This window comes from Urocitellus parryii, chromosome 8 (genome assembly GCF_045843805.1).
Source record: "Urocitellus parryii isolate mUroPar1 chromosome 8, mUroPar1.hap1, whole genome shotgun sequence".
Lineage (NCBI taxonomy): Eukaryota > Metazoa > Chordata > Mammalia > Rodentia > Sciuridae > Urocitellus > Urocitellus parryii.
Genome location: NC_135538.1, coordinates 87,576,476 through 87,597,062, shown reverse-complemented (window position 1 = coordinate 87,597,062; position 20,587 = coordinate 87,576,476). Strand labels below are relative to the sequence as shown.

At 33.9% G+C, this 20,587-nt stretch overlaps 1 protein-coding gene across 1 annotated transcript in view; it reads left to right on the top strand.

Moving 5' to 3' along the window:
- The window catches only part of Adgrb3 (adhesion G protein-coupled receptor B3), a 671,006-nt gene that overhangs the window by 366,053 nt on the left and 284,366 nt on the right, over positions 1-20,587 (top strand). The window contains exons 13-14 of the mRNA XM_026391342.2: positions 12,067-12,216; positions 12,940-13,015. Of these exons, the coding sequence (XP_026247127.1) occupies positions 12,067-12,216; positions 12,940-13,015 (226 nt within the window). The remainder of the gene's footprint in view (positions 1-12,066; positions 12,217-12,939; positions 13,016-20,587) is intronic.

Genomic DNA, 20,587 nt, shown 5'->3' with positions numbered 1-20,587 from the left:
TCATAAGTCTCTACAATAATACCATTGGGCTCTAAAGTTTATGTTAGCTTTATAATTATCCAAAACTAATCTGATAAGATAAAATTGATTGTATGTAGTTTAGAGCATGTTGTGGAACCAGGTGCAATCATGCACTGGTGCCAACTCAAGAATGCTTAGTAAATGGTATCTTCTGTTCTTCTATCTATTCCTTCTCTTTTTCAAAAGACTTATACTTAGTGAGGCACACATGCCTAACCTCAGTACTCCCTATTTTGAAGGGGGTATGAGGTCCATGGTTTCTTTACAGTAAGGCAAAGTAGTTAAAATTCTACAAACAAACCAAAACCTGAAGGTTGAATTAGTCAGGAGAGGAACGGGTAGGAAATGAAGAGATGCAAGTGTGACTGGAGTCTAGTTGCCAGTGGAAAGGTCCTGAGCTAACACTGAAGAAGAAATCAAAGGTTAGGTCATGGAGACCTTGGAACAGACTTTGTATCTTCTACAGTATGACAGGAAACTGCCCGGAGTGACATGATTCAATTTATGCTTAAAACCTATTCTGACTGCCGTGTGAGGGGTGAGTAGAAAGGGCACAAGTGTGAAAGTGGGGTGTGTAGTGAATTGTTTTAACTTAGGTTAAGATTTAATGGATAAATGTGCAGCAGTCTTGATGGGGATTAGGAAACATCATTAGGCTGTTTTGGAGGAGATGCAGTGGTAATGATGAACTGGATTAACAAGGTAAAGATATGAATGTGTCAAAGATAACTTATTGATTCCGACTTGAGGAAAGGGTTCATGCTGTTTTCTTGAGATGATGAATGCATAGAGAAATCATATTTTGATAAAGTGAGTGGAAATCAAGGTTTAAGCTTTGGATATGTTACTTTTGAGATATCTAAAGACATCAGAGAAAGGACCAAATAATTATTTCAGTTTTAGGACTGGAGTTTGGAAGAAAATTTCTTATACACATTGTACATAACTGAAGATATTTGTGTGAAACACATCTCTCACTGGATTGCAATATGTAAAGACTTTTCCTTTTTACATTTTAAATTCTCCACAGTATTTTGTACAAGTGAGAGAATGGTTAAGGTAAAAAATAAAAGGGAATTGGCATGTATTGTATCTTACTGTGTATAAGGAGTGAGCTAATTGCCTTTGGCTTAGTCCTCATGAAAGGCTATTGATTTTTACAAATGGTCAAACGGAAGAGCAATTAAATGACTGCCAAAGTCCACAAAATAAATGGAAAACTAGGACTGATTGACTACAGGGCCCAAATTGATCATACTAAACCCCCTGCCTCCCATTAAGCTCTGAGTAAACCTCATTTATTAAAAAAATTATGGGCAGTTTGTTGTTTCAAACCCACTGTATGTTAAGATCCTACATACAGCAATAATAGGGAACGTGGGAACATGTATATTGGAATTCATAATCTACTGTGAAGGCAGAAAATGAGCCAGCCTATGTAAAAATTAAAAGAGTATATGACAGAGAGAAGTGGGGTCTTAGATCTCTTTAGATGGGGACAAAACATGCTAAAGAAAAAAATAATTTAGCAGAGACCTGAGAAAAGGAATGAGGAAATGTTTTCTAGTTACATAGGAAAAGCCCTGTGGTGGAAAAGGCCTATCCATGCAGCTTGATCTGGTGAGCAAACTGATGGCCATATACAATGTGACTGCAGACAGATGGAAGTGCACCCATGGAGAGCCTCAGAGACCCGAACGTGAGAATTCAACTTGTACCCCATAAGCATCGGTCAGACCATTCAATTGTTTCAATGAGGGGATAAATGTGACCTACTTTATATATTACAAAATATTACTGTGGTTTTTGAGAGAAGGAGGAATTCTGGATACAAAAGTTAAGAATCCCAGTCATACAGCTCCTGAATGAGTTCAGAAGAGAGATTCTGGTGCCTTCTAGAGGGCTGTGGATTGGAGACAGAGGAAATGCAGTGATTCAGGACATGTTGCAGAAATAACACCCAATTATCTGTTGATGGCTGGGTTGTAGGAGGCAAGGAAAAGGCAGAAGTAAAGAGTGGCCCTTAGTTTTTTTGTTTTGAAGTCTGAATAGATGGCAGCACCTTTAGAAACATGGGGAAGAAAGAGCTTTGGTGGTAGAAAACCAAGGGTTCTGCTCAATAAACAATTATTGAATTAAAGAACCACAGTGATGATCACATAAGAGAATTCTTGTGTTTTGGATTATTAAACACCATATATCTCTGCATGGACCATTCATTTATGAATTTTGTATGGCTGCTTTCACATCAAAATAATAGAGTTAGGTTGTTGCAGAGGAATGGTGGCTATGAAGCTGAAAATATTTTTAACTTTAATAGGAAAAATAATTCAAATATTTACTATAACACCCTAAATCTAAATTTAGAGTATTGTTCTCTTTTTTAATATAATAGTTGTTTTTTACATAATCTTTATAAAGGATTTTACTCCTTATAAAGCTGCACTCTCAATATTAAGCTATGCATGATGTCTTCCTATTCCTGAGTCCCTCTTCTCTACTCTTTCTCTCTCACATGGTTTGTTTTTGGTAGCTCTCCCTGTTTATCATTACCTTACAAAGTGGGTCTTTCCTAAGTTTCATTTCTTGACTCTTTTCTATCATCTCCTCTTTATCTTCATAGCTCCCACCTCATTTCTTTTAGGTGTCTCCTAACTGCTAGCTGACCAAAGGAGCTTTTTCTTTTTGTGGGGGTAGGTGGGGTATCAGGGATTAAACCCAGGGGCACTCAACCACTGGGCCACATCCCTAGCCCCTATTTGGTATTGTATTTAGAGACAGGGTCCACTGAGTTGCCTAGTGCCTTGCCATTGCTGAGGCTGGCTTTGAACTCCCTATCCTTCTGCCTCAGCCTCCTGAGCCGCTGGCCAAAAGAACTTTTTTCCATTCAGTATAGCTTCTCAGCCCAGCCCAGCATTCCATCTCATGACAGTTATTATTACCAACATCCTCTCTAGTTCTGTTTACTTACTACTGTCTGTCTCTCCCCAAATTCTATGCCAGTGACTTCAATTATTTTATTCATAAGTGTATTTCCAGTGCTCAGAACCATTTCTCAAACATTAAGAAGTATTCAATTAACATTTGTTAAATGGTGAATTAGTACATTGTGTTCTTTCTTTAGGAAAATTTATCCAAGTCTACATTATCTACTATTACTTCTGCTAAGAAGACATCCAGTTTATATGTTCATGTTCTAAATTTGATTATTCTCCAGATCCAGATTTCTCGGCCTAGACAATATCAGTTTTAGCCTATTACCCTACCTGAACTCCCTGCCTATTCATATGCGTTACTATTTTTCTAGGTATCTTAAGCTTTCTCATGTAATGTTATTCCTCTTATTCAGAATGCCCTTCCTTTGCCCTTCACTATTCTGATACTTCTGGAACATTACTAGCTTTTACCAGGCTCTTGGTCTACACAGGCAGTTCCCTTGACTCATCTGTTAAACCACAGCTACAACAGTATTACTGCAGAGGCCTTCCTTGGCCCAGATATCTGTGTTCCATCTTGTTTTAATCAGCTTTTTTGTCACTGCGATGAAAAGGTCTGACAAAAATTTTAGAGGAGAAAAAGTTTATTTGGCATTTATGATTTCAGAGGTCTCAGCCCACAGATGTCCTAGTCCATTATTCTGGGTGAGGGAGACCATCATGGCAGAAGGGCGTGACAGAGGAAAGCAGCTCAGAACTGTCAACAAGAAAGCAGAGAGACAGTTCCACTCACTTGGGGGAGGTGGGAATATGAACCCCAAAGGCACACAGTAACCTCTCTCCTCCAGCCGTACCCTAGCTGGCTACAGTTACAACCTAATTAACCTTATAGGTGGATTAATCCACGGATTGGGTTGTAACTGCCATCATCTGATCATTTCACCTCTGAACCTTCTTGCCCTGTCTTCCATATGAGCTTCAAGGGGACACTTCATACCTAAATCCTAACACATCTCATCAGTTATTTCCTTCAGAATGGCACCTATTACAATCTGGAATTCTCTGAATTGTTTTTCCCTTACCAAATGTGTGTATTCCTCTCTAGACATGAACTCTTTAAGGGCAAAAACTTTGTATCTCTTGTTCACTGGCAAAATTCTCAGTGGTAGGATAGTTCTTAGGACGCTCTGGGGCTCCATAGAGGTTGTTGGATGAATGCATTTACAAATAAACTCTTAAGTCTCCAATGGTATTTTTTCTTTTGTCAAAATATAGCACTTCCCATGGCTACTGCTCTTTGGGGAATGGAGGATTTGCTATCCTGGGAAGGCCCTTTATTGTTTCCTTCACTTGTTGTTTCTTGTCTGTTTTGGTGCCTAATGTCTAATAGGTTCCTGACTTATTTCTCTAATAAAATTTAAATGATCTTTAATATCAAAACAATAACACTCTGAGAGAGAGAAAGAGAGAGAAAGAGAGAGAGAGAATATTAATGCTGTATATACCAAAGCTCTTAGTGTTTTACACTTGGATAATTATTATGTAATGCTCTTTCCCATACAGGACTTCTATTCTTAATTTCACTAGCTACAGAAAGAATGTGAACTTCAGATTTATACGCAAAAATGACTTTGTATCTCATGTTTTGTTGAGCATTCATGTTAGGATTAAAATTATGAACTACTTTAGTACCAAAAATGAATATTAATAAGTGTCTATTTCCAAAAGACCACAAAAAAATATGCTTTTTGAAAACTAAAAGATGATTGGTATAAATACATAATAGAAAACAAAAGAAATGAAGACAGTAGTTGCTTTTAGGTTTTTAATTCTTTCTTTTTTTTTTTTTTAATGGCCACATTAAGAACAGCTTTTCCAAAATATAACCACACGGTTTCCCCTGCAACTACTCAACTCTGCCACCCGAAAGCAGCCATGGACCATATGTGAATTAATGGATGTGGCTGTGTCCCAATGAAATTTTATTTGTGGACACTGAAATTCAGTCTGATATAATTTTCACATGTTAAGAAATAGTAGTCTTTTAAAAAGAAAATCTCCAACTGCTTAGAAATGAGAAAAGCATTTTTAGTTTGTAAGCCATAGAAAACTAGCCAATGGGACACATTTGATCCTTGGTTGGTAGTTTGCAAATCCCTGCTCAAGACAGGTCAGTTTGAACAGGAGCCAGGTCTGTGGCTTTGGATATCCCTGTGTGTCAGCATTATTAAATGCCACAAAGTGAGACTGATCTGAAAGAAAGCTTTTTCAAGGGGTCTTCCACCAGAGCACCAAAGCCTGGCAGAAAGACCTCAAGCAGAATGCGGAAATGCATAATTCTGCCCAGATATGCCCAGGCTTTGAAACTACTAATGAATCAAAAAAAAAAAAAAAAGAAAGAAAGAAAAGAAAAAGAAAGAAAAAGAATGTAAAATTCACTCACCAATTAATTTACAAGTTTTTCTATCTTTATTCTAGGAAATAATATGTAAAATAATTAATTATTTAAGTTTTAAGATATGATATGACATTAGCAAGTAAAAAATGTAACTTTAAATTACCAGAAGGTTACTTTTTAACTGCCCATAGAGTGTGCCTACTTTTGAGTATCCGGTAATCCTGCTTTCTCTCAAAAATTAAAAATCGCTGCCTTGTCATGGAAGGACATTTCTCATTCACATCTGAGTTCAAAGCCTCTGGGGTTGGGTGATCCAAACTACATAATGGTGGTGATGGAGGGGATCTGGCAGAGTTCTCAGAGCATGGTTGTCTTGGCCAAGCTCCTGCCAGCTGCTGTCTCCAGGGAAATGAGGCTGTGTGTCACAGTCGATCAGTCCTCTTCTTTCTCTGTGGCCCTGACATTTCAATCCTGGCCTTTTCAGAAAGAAGATATGGAGTGTATGAGGGAAGTAGAGTGGAGAGAACAACTAAAAAACTACCTTTAGAAATGTCTGAATGTTCCTATATAGACCACTGTCACCACATAGTAAAACTGGTTACAACACAAAGACTATGGTAGACAAATTAATGTGCATGTGAATCTATAACCAGGGATTTGATAATCACCATTCTTCAGTGGTATCTAGATTTGAACTCCTGATGGACATGTAATTGTTTTATTGCCTCAAATTGAATTATTACATCATACTCAGTAAAAAATATTACATGAGGCCATGGTAGGGTCAGAGAAGGAATTTGGTAAATACTTGGTGAATGAATTAAGGAATGAGTGAAAAGTGCCAAGCTCCTGCTTGTGTTCAATTAATCTCAGCTGTCCTTCCCAAATGCCCTATTTTACTTGGTATCAAGGATTGCTATACAAATACGAAAAGCATGGCTTTTTAAACTGCTCAATGGCAAAAGGGTCACCACATGCAGGCTTGGCTCGGTCCCTCTGTGTTTGCTATGAACACATGAAAAAAGAAAAAAAAAAAAACCTTACAAGTACTCTATTTTTCCTTTAAGTACTTTCTAACACAGAACCAACACATCATCTTCCCACCACCCCCCATCCCGCTGCCCCTGCTTTTCAGACAGGATTTCAAAACTGTAGGTTAACAACTAGTAATCTTAGTGATGTCTTCCACAAGCAGTTCCATTTTGGCAACTGGGCAATTTTCTAATAATTATGAGTCAAGATCCAGTTTGTAAATATGAAAATTAGGAAATCAACATGAAAAATGTTGCAACCTTCCTATATATTTTAGGAAAATAGGTATAACCACCCCCCCCTAAAAAAAGGAGGGGGAAGAATAGTCTTTCAGGAAGACTTTAAGCAACTTTGATATTCTCTTACATGTTTGTTTATGGTTATAAGGGGCCCCTGCCTGGGTATTTCCTCTGATCATTTACATTGAGTGCTACAGAATTTATCTCACTGTATTAAAGAGTTAGGTGGATGTTTAAAGGTCGGGTTTTTGAAGTGCTCTTTGTAGTTCCTGGTCTCAGTTGCAATGGAAATTCTGAGTTTGTCATTCATGATGAGCAATTCTCTTATTCTATGAAGCAATATATTTTTAACCTTGTATGTCTAAGTAAACCAAGAAGGCAACCCTTTTCCATCTGGTAGAATCTATCAGAATAAAGAAGGAGAAGGAGGGAAGAAAAGAAGAAGAGAAGGATAGAAAGAAGAAGGAAAGAAGGAAGAAAGGAAGGAAGGAAGGAAGGAAGGAAAAGGAATAAAACTGAATAAAAAGGAAAACCTTATTCAACTCCTTAGGTGGTACATTTAAGTACTACAGGATGAGCTCTATTTATTCTAAATGAAGTTCCTGCCTTTGGTTATATGAATATATTCAACAGAAAGTTTTGAATATTTAATCTCTTGAGTAAGGTCTCTGAAGGACAACCAAAAAAAATAATGTTTATTTCAAAAGTCAAATACTTCATCATAATATGGAACACATCATGGCATAGTCTCCTTGAACTACATTATGATAAAATCTGCTCCAGTGATGTTAGCCATCGTCATGTTACCTAGAACCCTCATGCTCCAGACACTGCCCTGGGTATACTGCTGTAAGCTCCTGAAGGATACTCACTTGTTTATTCCTCTGCTAGCCCAGTGAGGTAGTTGTTGGTATTATTCCCACATTAAAGAAACTTTGAGGCACAGAGAGGTTAGGCAATTGTATACTGGTAAGATGAATGTGGAATTTATCTTTCAAACTGACTTGAGAGACTGATAGGGTATTCTGTGAATAATCGTATGAAATAGCAAGTATAAGCTGGAACTAGCTTGTAAAACTAGAAAAAACTCAGGAGCTGAGTCCATGGCCCAGATCCAGAGTCGGCTCATAAACCACTCCAGTAGGCTGCTGTTTTCTTGTATTGTCCTTTGTCTGTTTTGCTTATCTCTGTAACTTTCATCCATACATTTTTACTCTCTTGCTCTCTCTTGTTTCCCTTCTACATGCCCTCCATTTCTGTCCACAATTCAGGTGAAGTGTCAAATTAATTAACCCCAGTTTTTACATGGAGCACAGTACAATGAAGACAGACTCCCCATCCTCTAGGACCTCCATAAAGGAAAGAGTTAAAACTTCATGATTTCCCTAATGAATAGGTTTCAAAGCACTATCTCTCACTGATGAACCAAAGGAGTGATCTTTATTTTCCACGAAGAAATAGCTTATGTACCTTGAGGTCTGTCTGCAAAAATTCCCTTGTGCTTTCTGATGAACAGAAATCTATACTGAACCTGGGTTCTTTGAAAATAAGAACAGTTAAAGACACAATAAGTCCAAGGCCAGTCTGAGGAACTTAGTGGGACCCCATGTAAAAAACAAAAAACCAACAAGACATTGTACTTTCAAAGTATTGTATTCTGCATATCCAGAGTCAAAATGAAAGTATTAAAATTGAAAAATGGAAGTGTGGCTAGTTTTGCTACAATGTTTATCAGTTATGTGTCACCTATTTTTATTACATAAGAAATCAAATCTAGTGTTGTAATGAAAACACTATACAGTGAATTTAAGATAATTCTTGGTGCATTCAGAATGTTCCTATTTGTTCAGGGACACAGTGCCCTTGAGGTTTCTTCTAAGTACTATAATCTTCTATAAGAAAGGCATTTTTTCGATTTTTGAAGCAAGTTGCTCCGTCATTGAACACCTAAAATGATTGGATTTAATTCAGCAATTTTTACAAAAGCACAAATGTAACTGTGCACTTGGGCTTTGCCTTATGTCCCTTTATCAGCATTAGGCATGTATTTACACTAGATATCATTTAAGACATTTCTTTTTTAATCTTCCTTCTTTACTATTCACTTAACACCTTAGCTTCCCATTTCCCTAAAGGCCATGACTCTATCTAAATTTACCTAAGTATTTGAAACAGGTAATCTCCATGAAGGGAAGGGATTGTGAACTGGATTGATCCAAGTGTTTCCTAAAGGGACTGAAAGAAATAAAAGTCATCTTTTAATAATTTTTTCTGAATAAAAATTGATTGAAGTTAAAGAGGTTTAATTTTGATGCTGGGAAAGGTGGTGCAACCTGTAATCCAAGATACATTACAGGCGAATGCCTGAGGATCACAAGTTCAAGGCCAGACAACACAATTTAGTGAGAGCATGTCTGGGTATATATCTCAGTGGTAGAATAACCTTATATTCAATTCCCAATATCAAACAAATACATACACACACACACACACACACACACACACACACACACACACATATAACTTTGAATACTTCATATTTAAAAAAATGTTTACTGATAATTTGAAGGATAGCATTTGAATCCTATATGTCCATTAAATCACATTTTCTTTCCACTGTTTTTGTTTTGTTTTGTTTTATTTTTGATACTGGTGATTGAACACAGTCACTCTATCGCTGAACTACATACCCTTCCCCACTTTTGTTTAATTTTGAAATAGGGCCTATCTAAATTGCTGAGGCTGGCCTTGAACTTGCAATCTTCCTGTAGATTCTCCTCCTTTAGCCTCCCCAGTTGCTGGAAATAAAGCAAGTGCCAAAATGGCCAGCTTCATATTCCATTTTATAATGGTTTACTGAAAATATCATCTTATTTTAAGAAGAATATTGCTAAGAGAGTAGATTCCAAGTGTTTTCACCAAAAAAAGTATATGAAGTAATGCATATGATAATTAGCTCAATTTAGCTATTCACAATATATACATATCTCAAAACATGTTGTATGTGATAAATATAAACTTTGATTTTCCAATTAAAACTAAATTTAAAAAAATTACTCAAGAAACAAAACATAATTCAGTATCTCCAAAAAATCTCAAACCACTTAGAATTTACATGTTTATATATCTATTTGTGTTTATAATATCCACACACGTATACATGTATAAACTACATTCTTAGTATAATTAAGAAATAAAGATTTAGTTTTATGCACTCCCTATACTGATGAATATGCAATTTAAAGAACTTGATGTGCAAATTTGTGACCTTAACCAATTTTTATACTCCTTTAAACTGTACTGTTTTCAAAAGTATAATTTAATCCATTCATATAACTATAATTTGACAGCTTCTGTACCTCTAACTAAACAATAAATGTTTCATGAAGTGAGATACATGCCTATACCACTAAAGCACTTTGTAAATCTATAAAGATTGTATTAAACTAAAATTTACCCAAGGTAAAATGACATAAAGTTGATACATATATCCTCCATTTTAATTTTGTTGTATTATTTCATTTTAGTTTTATATTTAGTTATATTTAGTTTTATATATATATATATATATATAGAGAGAGAGAGAGAGAGAGAGAGAGAGAGAGACAGAGAGAGAGAGAAATTATTAGACCTCAGAGCCCAACCTCTTATCTCTGGTTTATTTTCCTTTAGAGCAAAAACTATTGTATATAAGAAAACATTCATTTCTTTTTATCAGCTTTTTGTCAGAGAGATGATGTTGTCTAAACCCCAAGACAACCAAAGTTAGAATCAAAGAAATTGAAGTAGATGTACTTTATTTTAGACATTAAATAAAGTGTAGACTGGGCACAGTGACACACAACTATATTCCCATTGATTCAGGAGGCAAAGGGAGGAAGATTGTAAGTTCCAGGGCAGCTTCTGCAACTCAAGAAGGCCCTGTCTCAAACTAGAAAGGACAGTGGATGTAGTTCAGTGGTAGAGTGCCCCTGGATTCCATTCCTGGTAACAAAAAATTAATAATAATAATATTTAAAATAAAGTTTAGGGGACACAAGGAAGAATGTGCTGATCTTTCCATGCACAAGAGAATTTGTACTCTTTGGGACATTTGAGCTGGATTAATTATGAACATGAAAAGTATTTTATGTTAAAAATTAAACTAAACAATTATAACTTTTATTCAAAAATAGCATTAAACATTCTTACATAGTTTATGCATTACCCAGTACCTTCTTTCCTTCAACATTTAGTTAGAAAATCCTTTTTTAAGCTTAATATGTCAAATTACACTCAAAATGAAATCCCATCCTGTGCTGATAATGGATGTGTATAATAGCCTGAAAGAGCTTTAATGAAGTATAATTTCACTAGTGTGATGCAATAATACATAACCAATTTAATTTGAAACTAAGCCAAGTGGTGCAGTAATATATTTATACAACTAATATTGTTAAATTCTTAATTTTCATCCTCTCTTGATTTAAATTACAAGTTCCCTTAAAATGAAATCCACTTAGGAATACCCTAATGATTTTTTACTTTAGCTTTCCTATTGTGACAGCTTTTACAGTTTTCCCCATCATCTTTCCACTTAAATCCTCCATGGGACACTTGAAAAATTCATGTAGAAACAGCATGAACCCATGTAAAATTTTACAAATTAAACTTCTTAATTGATGATTTTTATAAATCATCTTAAAACATAAGAATTTGTATTGCACATATTACATATAATAAAAATACTCAGACATTACCAAACATATAATTTATGATTTTTTTTCAATATCTATTAAAATGTTTATTGCTAGTAAAGACACAATCCTCCATTAACATATATTTTTCTTTCAATTTTAGGGAGAAGTCTTAAGATTATGTTATTATTAATCTATTTGATCAATGTTCTTGCACATTCTAACAGCTCAGTAGTTATGTCAGTATTGGTGCTATAATCATTTGACTGACAGTTCTGTCTCCCAGAGCAATGTGGCTTTGTTATCCATGTCTTCATGGTACCCTATCTAATCCAAAATAAACTTGTCCTGATGATAATGTTCAGATAAAAAATTATCATTTTGAAAACAAAGTAAAGATTTAAGTACAAATTTCAGTCTGTTAACAAAAATAGAGACTACAGTATAAGTAGAGACTAACTATGAACCATCAGTATGACAGCATTTGTTGGTACTTTCAGAATATTCATTCCATTATTGACCATTGTGGTATAATCTCTGCTGAAAATAACACAAATCCTATATTGATAAAAGAAGGATTCAGCACCCTTAACAAAAAAAGTACTGTCTGATAATAATATGTATCTATTTTGCTGCTCCAGTATATATTATTTGGACTTGAACTTTATTTTGAATATGCTGCAAGGTTTAATTTGATCAATTTTAATTACACTAAAAAAGTAAAGCAAGACTGTTTGACACTGTTCTTTCTTTTTTTTTAACAGTGGCTAGCATTCAGAAACTTCCAGCAGCCTCTGTTCTAACAGACATCAACTTCCCAATGAAAGGACGGAAAGGAATGGTTGACTGGGCAAGAAATTCAGAAGATAGGGTAGTTATTCCAAAAAGTATTTTCACTCCTGTGTCTTCAAAAGGTAATCACTACATAATCTGAGTTTTGAACAAAACATTTCTGATGAAGTCATTTAATGAAACCCTAGGTGTAAACATTAAACAATTTTGACACAATTTGCAACCATGATTCCAATCTAATTTTGTAAATATAGGCAACTTACACTTGGCTTACAAATCTCTGAATTTACTGAAGGAAAGGATCCATTAAAGTGAGAGGAAAACATACAAGTACAAATTATTGCATTATGCATACAAACTCATTTCTACTTCTGCCTCATGTTAAAATTTGCTTTGGTTAGAAGATATTATTTTGGCACATAGAAACAAATTTAGGGGGAAAAATTAAGATTTAAGACCATTTTAAGTAGCCTTTAAAATTAATGGCTATCATCAAAAGTGACATTGTAGTCTTAATTGTTGCTTTGGAGACTTTGATCTTAAAACTAAATGCTACAAAAGAAAAATCAGCTCTTTTTCTCCAGGTCATTGGGTATTTAAACTTTTAAATGCAACTATAGCAGATTCTTGTCTCAGCCTCTACCAAAAACATGTCTTATAGTAGTGTAATTAATATGCAGAGTGTGTGCTCAAACTGCCCCTTGCTGAGTTAGAACACTTCTCAGTACCTAGCGGCATCTTTTTAACAGCTGTACTGGAATCCCCTTGGGATTAACAGATTAAAGTTTTATAAAACAGTATTTTTCTTGCTGTTTTCCTAATATTTTTAATTTTATTCTTTCTAGAATTAGATGAATCATCCGTATTTGTTCTTGGAGCAGTCCTATACAAAAACTTAGATCTCATTTTGCCCACTTTGAGGTAAGCTACAAATTAACACACTGTTGCAAACCTTATAAATTATTCTAAAATGTGATTATAGTTCATTCTGTGAAAATAGTCAAACAAGCCTTGGTAACACAAAGGGCTTTTTTGTAAATGAAATAGAAAATATCAGCTTAGCGAACAGGTTATTAACATATTATGCATTTCAAAACAACTAGGGAAGATAATTTTGGTGTCTTATTGTAGCCCTGCAATTTTTTGTACCTAATCATGACTTGCCTAAAGACTAAAGAGTGAAAAGAAAGAACTCAAGTCTCTATAATAGAATGGGTCATTGTAAAATTAATCTGTCTTCTTGCTTTATTTGTACTTAATGATACTGTTCATCAACTTTACGTGAAATTAAAGGAGTACTGGGATGACTGGGAAAACATGGTTTTAGTCTTCATTTGCACAAGATCTCAATTAGCTTCAAAATATATTTTCAATTACAGGCACATTAAGGGAAAATGCTATTGTTCAATTAGATAACAGTTTTGGAAGAAATCCATTGATTTTTTTCTGTCAGACATTTTAAAAAGCAAGTAGTAGGGGCTGGGGATGTGGCTCAAGTGGTAGTGCGCTCGCCTGGTATGCTTGCGGCCCAGGTTCGATCCTTAGCACCACATACCAACAAAGATGCTGTGTCCGCCGAGAACTAAAAAATAAATTTTAAAAATTCTCTCTCTCCTCTCTCACTCTCTCTTTAAAAAAAAAAAAAAAAAGCAAGTAGTAATTCAACTAACATTTATGTGTTCTGTTGTCTGTCTACTTTTCCAAATCTCACAGAAAACAAAATTCAGTGGACAATTCCTTGGACAGTGATCCTATTACTGACAATGATCTGTTTCCTCCACACCACCTCATTTTGGAGGATTGATACAAAGTTGTATTTTGGTTAAACACAGCCATAGTTGTGCTGAGATATCTCCCCACACTTTCATAAATAAAGCAAAGTTTTTAGGGAGGACAGCATATGAATGATGTGTACAGTTATGCCAGTGCTACAATGCATACTCTAATAAATAAAAACAATTAGAGTTCCATCCAGCAGCAAAAGGCCACCCAAGGAAGTGACAATGACTAGGCATGACTTTTGGAAAAAATCTCTGCATGAAGCACATGATTAATGCAAAAGGTGAATCATCCCAAGTCCTTATTGATGCAAACCTTTTTCTCCTTCAGCCATAGAGACAATCATGGGAAGTTACATTTTCTATAGTGTCCTCTGGCTGGAACTGGACTTTGTGAACTTGGATATATTTTAATTTGGTTGCATTTTGTTAATACAATATTTTCAAAATTAATAAGTTTACTCTCGACTTTGCTACTGGTTTTATTAAAATACATTGGTATATATAGTCACAGATCAAAATCTTTCATAGTTATAATGCTACCTTCCTTCTAAAAGGAAAAAGAGGAGATATGTTGGAAAGAAAAAGCTAGACCCTTATTTCCATAGGGAATTAATTTATGTAAGGTTTAATTTTTAAGAGTTCTAGACTAGACATAGTCTTAAAAATCAGGACTGATTAAAAGATTTCAATGTATCATGACAAGAGTTTTATAAACTTGTCCAGTCACCACACAATTCAATTCAATGGCCTTCATTTCAACTTAAAATAGAAGCACATTTATGTGTAACACAAACTCATAAACTCTTTGTTCCTGAGGGCAAGAGTAAATGCAAAATAATTATTCAGCATGAAATGTTTTTGATTACGAGTTTCCCTCTAGATATCCAACAAAGTTGCATAATTAGCTTTGTTCTGTTTATCATAGAATTCATTCACCTACACAAATGAAGTCAAATTATCCCACATTTTATGAATCCATGCAGTCAAGGAAATTGGAAATTGGAAATTTATCTAGGGACATCAGTCTTTTCTGTAAAAAGAAAAAAGAAACATTCAATTATTGGTTGCATTTTTTTAAAAATCATGGGAGGAATAGGTGTCACTTACAGTGTATGAATATGTTAATGGATCCATTGTGTATGTTTTAATGAATAGAGCAGAATAGTCTGGAAGAATAACTATCCAAATACCACCTGAGACACACAGGGAATAGACTCTTGGGCAAGTCACTGACATTTTTTCATGTGAAAATTTAACTTAAATGTTCTTCCCAACTTCAAAAAGTTTTAGGTTTGGTCTCTAGCCCTTAGATCAAAACACACACTATATATATATATATATATATATATATATATATATATACACATACTATGTATTTATATAAATATATAAATTAGTATATATATTTGTACCAATATATAAATATATAAAAATATTCATTTATTTATTATAATTATATATTTGTATAACTATGTAAATTAATATATATGTATGTTTATCCAACATATAAATATATAGTATATATAACATATGATATAATGTATATTATATATACTATATAGTATGTATAGTATATATTATTTATGGAACATATAAATATATAGTAAATATTAATATATTTATATACTAATTTATATAGTGCATATTTATATATTAGCATATATATTATATATTAGTATATATTCTATATTACATAATATAAAATATATACTATATATATCAGATTTCTTTTTTTCATATTTCCTTTTTTTTAATTGATTTTATTTTTCAAATACATGACAGCAGAATGCATTACAAATCTCATTACACATATAGAGCACAATTTTTCATATCTCTGTTTGTATATAAAGTATTTTCACACCAATTCATGTCTTCATATATGTACTTTGGATAATTATGTCCATCACATTCCACCATCATTTCTAACTCCCTGTCCCCTCCCTTTGCCTCCCACCCCTCTGCCCTATCTAGAGTTCATCTGTCCTCCCATGCTTCCCCTCCCAAAACATTTTTTGTGGGGTGGATTGGCTAACTTCACTTAGCATTACCTTCTCCAACTCTCTCCATTTACCTCCAAATGCCATGATTTTATTCTCTTTTATTGCTGAATAATATTCCATTGTGTATATATGCCACACTTTGTTTATCCATTCATCTAGTGGAGGGTATCTAGGTTGGTTCCACACTTTAGCTATTGTGAATTGTGCTGCTATAAACATTGATGTGGCTGTGTCCATGCAGTATGATGTTTTTAAATCCTTTGGTAGACTGAGAAGATAGATAACTAGATCAAATGGTGGTTTCATTCCCAGTTTTCCAAGGAATCTCCATACTGCTTTCCATATTGGCTGCACCAATTTGCAGTCCCACCAGCAATGTATGAGTGTCTCTTTTTCTACATGTTCTTAGTTTGAAGTACTTTGTAACCTCTGTATAAGAGGATTGACTTATTTCACTTAGCATTATATTCTTCAGCTCCATTCATTTACCTACAAATGCATGATTTTATTCTCTTTTAATGCTGAATAATATTCAATTCTGTATATATACCAGGTTTTCTTTATCCATTCATCTACTGAAGGGCATCTAGGTTGGTTCCACAGTTTAGTTATTGTGAATTGTACTGCCATAAACATTGATGTAGCTGTGTCCCTGTAGTATTCTGTTTTTAAGTCCTTTGGGTATAGATCAAGGAGAGGAATAGCTGGGTCAAATGGTGGTTCCATTCCCAGTTTTCCAAGGATTCTCCATACTGTTTTTTATATTGGCTGCACCAATTTTCAGTCCCACCAGCAAAGTTTGAGTGTGCCTTTTCCCCACATCCTTGCCAACACTTATTTTTGTTTGTATTCATAATAGATACCATTCTGACTGGAGTGAGATGAAATCTTAGAGTGGTTTTGATATGCTTTTCTCTAATTGCTAAAGATGTTGAACATTTTTTCATATATTTGTTGATTGATTGTATATCTTCTTCTGAGAAGGGTCTGTTCAGTTCCTTGGCCCATTTATTGATTGGATTATTATTATTATTTTTTGGTGTTAAGATTTTTAAGTGCTTTATATATCCTAGAGATTAGTGCCCCATCTGATGTGCTTGTAATAAAGGTTTGCTCCCATTCTGTAGGCTCTCTATTCACCTCACTGATTGTTTCTTTTGCTGAGAAGAAGCTTTTTAATTTGAATCCATCCCATTTATTGATTCTTGGCTTTAATTCTTGCACTATAGGAGTCTTATTAAGGAATTTGGGGCCTAATCCAACATGATGAAGATTTGGGCCTACTTTTTCTTCCATTGGGCACAAGGTCTCTGGTTGAATTCCTAGGTCCTTAATCTACTTTGAGTTGAGTTCTGTACACAGTGAGAGGTAGGGGTTTAATTTCATTTTTTTGCTTATGGATTTCCAAAATGAATATATTTTTCTTAAAGATTTTGATGAAGTCTCCCAGTTCCCAGAATATTTGAAATCATCAATTTTATTTTTGCTTCATTTAAATTGGGGATGTCATTTAAAGCAATTATGAAAATACTTAATTTTGAAGCTATATGAATGATACATCTAAAATGGAAAAATATTGCAGAAATTTTAATAACTTTCATTAAACCATAGACATAGTTTTACATATTTTATGTGGCTACCCTTTATATGTGCCCCTAATTCTGCTGTTTCCTCCACTAAAATTTTTCCTGGAATATCACATTACACTTTTTTTATTATGGTAAAAACATAACAGAACTTACCATCTTGACTACTTTTAAGTGTGCAGTACAGTAGTTATCTATGTACACTTGTGTAACAGTTGTCTAGAACTTTTTCACCTTGCCAAATTGAAGTGCTATTCCACCAAAAGACAACTTTTATTCTCCACTCCCTCCAACCCTTGGCCACCACCATCTACTTTCTTTTTGTAAGTGTTCGACCACCCTAGATCTCATATTCGTGGAATCATGTAGCATTTGTCCTTTTTGTTTTGTAATTCATTTATTTCAACAAGCATGATGTCCTTCAGGTTTGTCCATGTGGTAGCATGTGACCAGATTTCCTTCTATCCAAGGCTGAATATTATATATATATATATATATATATATATATATATATATATATATATATATACCAACTTTTGGCAATTATGGATAATACTTGATGAACAGGCATGCAAATATTTCTTGAGGGTCTTAATTTTATTTATTTTGAATATATACCCAGAAGTGGGATTATTGAATCATATGGTAATTCTACTTTTTACTTCTTCTCAGAAACTTCCAATACTGTACTCCAAAAAGTCTGCAACATTTTACATCATCATCAACATTATACATGAATTCAAATTCTTACCAACACTTGTTATTTTGTTTTCCGTTTTTAATAGTAACTATCCTAATGGTTGTGAGATGATATATATTATGGTTTTGATTTGCATTTCTCTGACGATTAGTGATATTGAATATTTTTTCATGTGCTTGTTGCCCATCTGTATAACTTCTTTGTAGAAATAACTATTCAAATATTTTGTCCATATTTTAATCAGATTATTTGAGGGTTTGGGCTATTGTTGAGTTATAAGAGTTGTTTTTGTATTCTGGATATGACCCATTGTCAGATATGTGGCTTAAATATATTTTCTCTCATTCTCTAAGTTAGTCTTTTACGCTATTATTTTCTTTTCTGAACAAAATTTTTTTTAAGTTCAATATAATTCATTTGTCTTATCTTTTATTTCGTATATTCTTGGTGTCATTGTCAAGTAATTGTCAAATCCAATGTCATGAACCTTTTTTACCCTTTTTTATTTTATTTATTTATTTATTTTGTGTATGTGTGTGTGTGTGTAGGGGTTTTATTATTTTTAGGTTTTACATTTTGGCCTTTATCTTAGTACTGCTTTTGCTGCACCTCTTAAGCTTGGTATGTTGTAGTTTTACCTTCATTTGTAGCAAGGCATTTTTTGATATCTGTGATTTCTTTCTCAACACATAACTTGGTCAAGAGTTGTGTTAACTTTCATATATTTGCAAAATATCCTGTTTTCCTTTTGCTGTTGATTTCTAGTGTTGTTCTACTGTATTTAGAAAAGATACTCGTTATAATTTCAGTCATCTTCAGTTTAATAAGACTATTTTTATGGGTGATATACTCTGGAGAATATCCAGTGTGTCCTTGAGAAGAAACTGTGTTCTGCTGTCATTGTATGTAGGTATGTTAGGTCCTTCTACAGTGCTACTCATGGCCCATTTTCTTTTTTAATCTTCTGTTTAATTGATCTATACATTATTGGAAGAGTTGAAATCTAGGATTATTATTTATTTCTCACTTTAATTTGTCAGTGTTTTCTTCATATATTTGTGTGCTTATACACTTAGATTGGCACATCTTCCTGGCAAATTGATCATTTTATCATTACATTATTTTTTTTATCCTTTGTGACAGTTTTTGACCTAACTTCTATTATGACCAAGTATAGCCCAACCCTACTCTTTCAGTTACCATTTACATGAAATATTTTCCAATCCTTCGCTTTATGTATGTTGGTATAGCTAAAGTAAGTCTCTTATAGTCAGCTGCTTTGAAATTTTAATCATTTATTAATTCTCTTTGATATATGGTTTGTGTGCCCTAAACATCTTAAGATTGCAAAGACTATGCAGAATCAGTTGAATCTCCTTTCAATGGATGACTTTACACATTTTTAAATGTTTTAGATATCAAGTAGTACAAATCTCAAGGACAGGGAAGAATTTTATTACTTTAGTCATGAAATCCATTTGGCTATAAGATCTGCTTTCCTAGCTATGAATATAAAGGCATACGCAGCCAGGAAGCATTAGTAGATCACAAAGCCTGACATGGCATATCAGAAGCCAGATATTCACTTATGCAAATTATAATAAATTGATGGAATAATTTGAAGAAATTTTGTACAGTATACACTTTTTTTTTAGAAAAAGGGAGCCACTGCATAATATAAATTTCAATACCATGATATTGGCATTACATATTAAGCCAACATGGTAAAAATTTCTATGTTTTGTTCAGAATGTGTTTGTATTTAATAAAACATTCAAACATGTTTTGAACACTAAAATGTGCCAAGCATAAGGCAAATGAGTATACATAAATGTAGACCCTGTTCTCACCACTCTTAAGAGTTTACCCTTGTGGAAAAAGACATGTATAGAACCAATGGGTGCTGTGATAGAATTTGGTATATGTTACTGTGCTGTGGCAAAAGGTAAGGGGTACCTATACAAATCAGATAAGTACACCTGAATGCATAAATAGATTGTCATGTATAGTTTCCCTATTAAATTCTAACAACACAACTAGCAAAACCATGACATATACTAGGGACCTTCTCCAACAGGCCAGTTGTTGAGTAACTGATGAACCTGACCCCGTATAGTACTCTACATAGGGCTCCCCACTGCTCAGTGCCAAAACTCCCCATATTCCCAGAACACACAAAGAAGTTCATAAGTATCTTAACATAATTGCAAATTCTTAAATAGAATACACATGCTTACGTTTTCCAGTAATTTATCCATTTACGTAACTTGAAAAATAATACAAATACCTTTTTACTATAAAATTACCTAACATTAATTAAAATTGGCAGTCACTGGGTTTCATTTATAGCAAGGGAAAAAAAAGATTTTAAACAGAACCAGAGTAAGGGGGTAGATGGAATTTGAGTGGTGTGTCAATATTTTAGT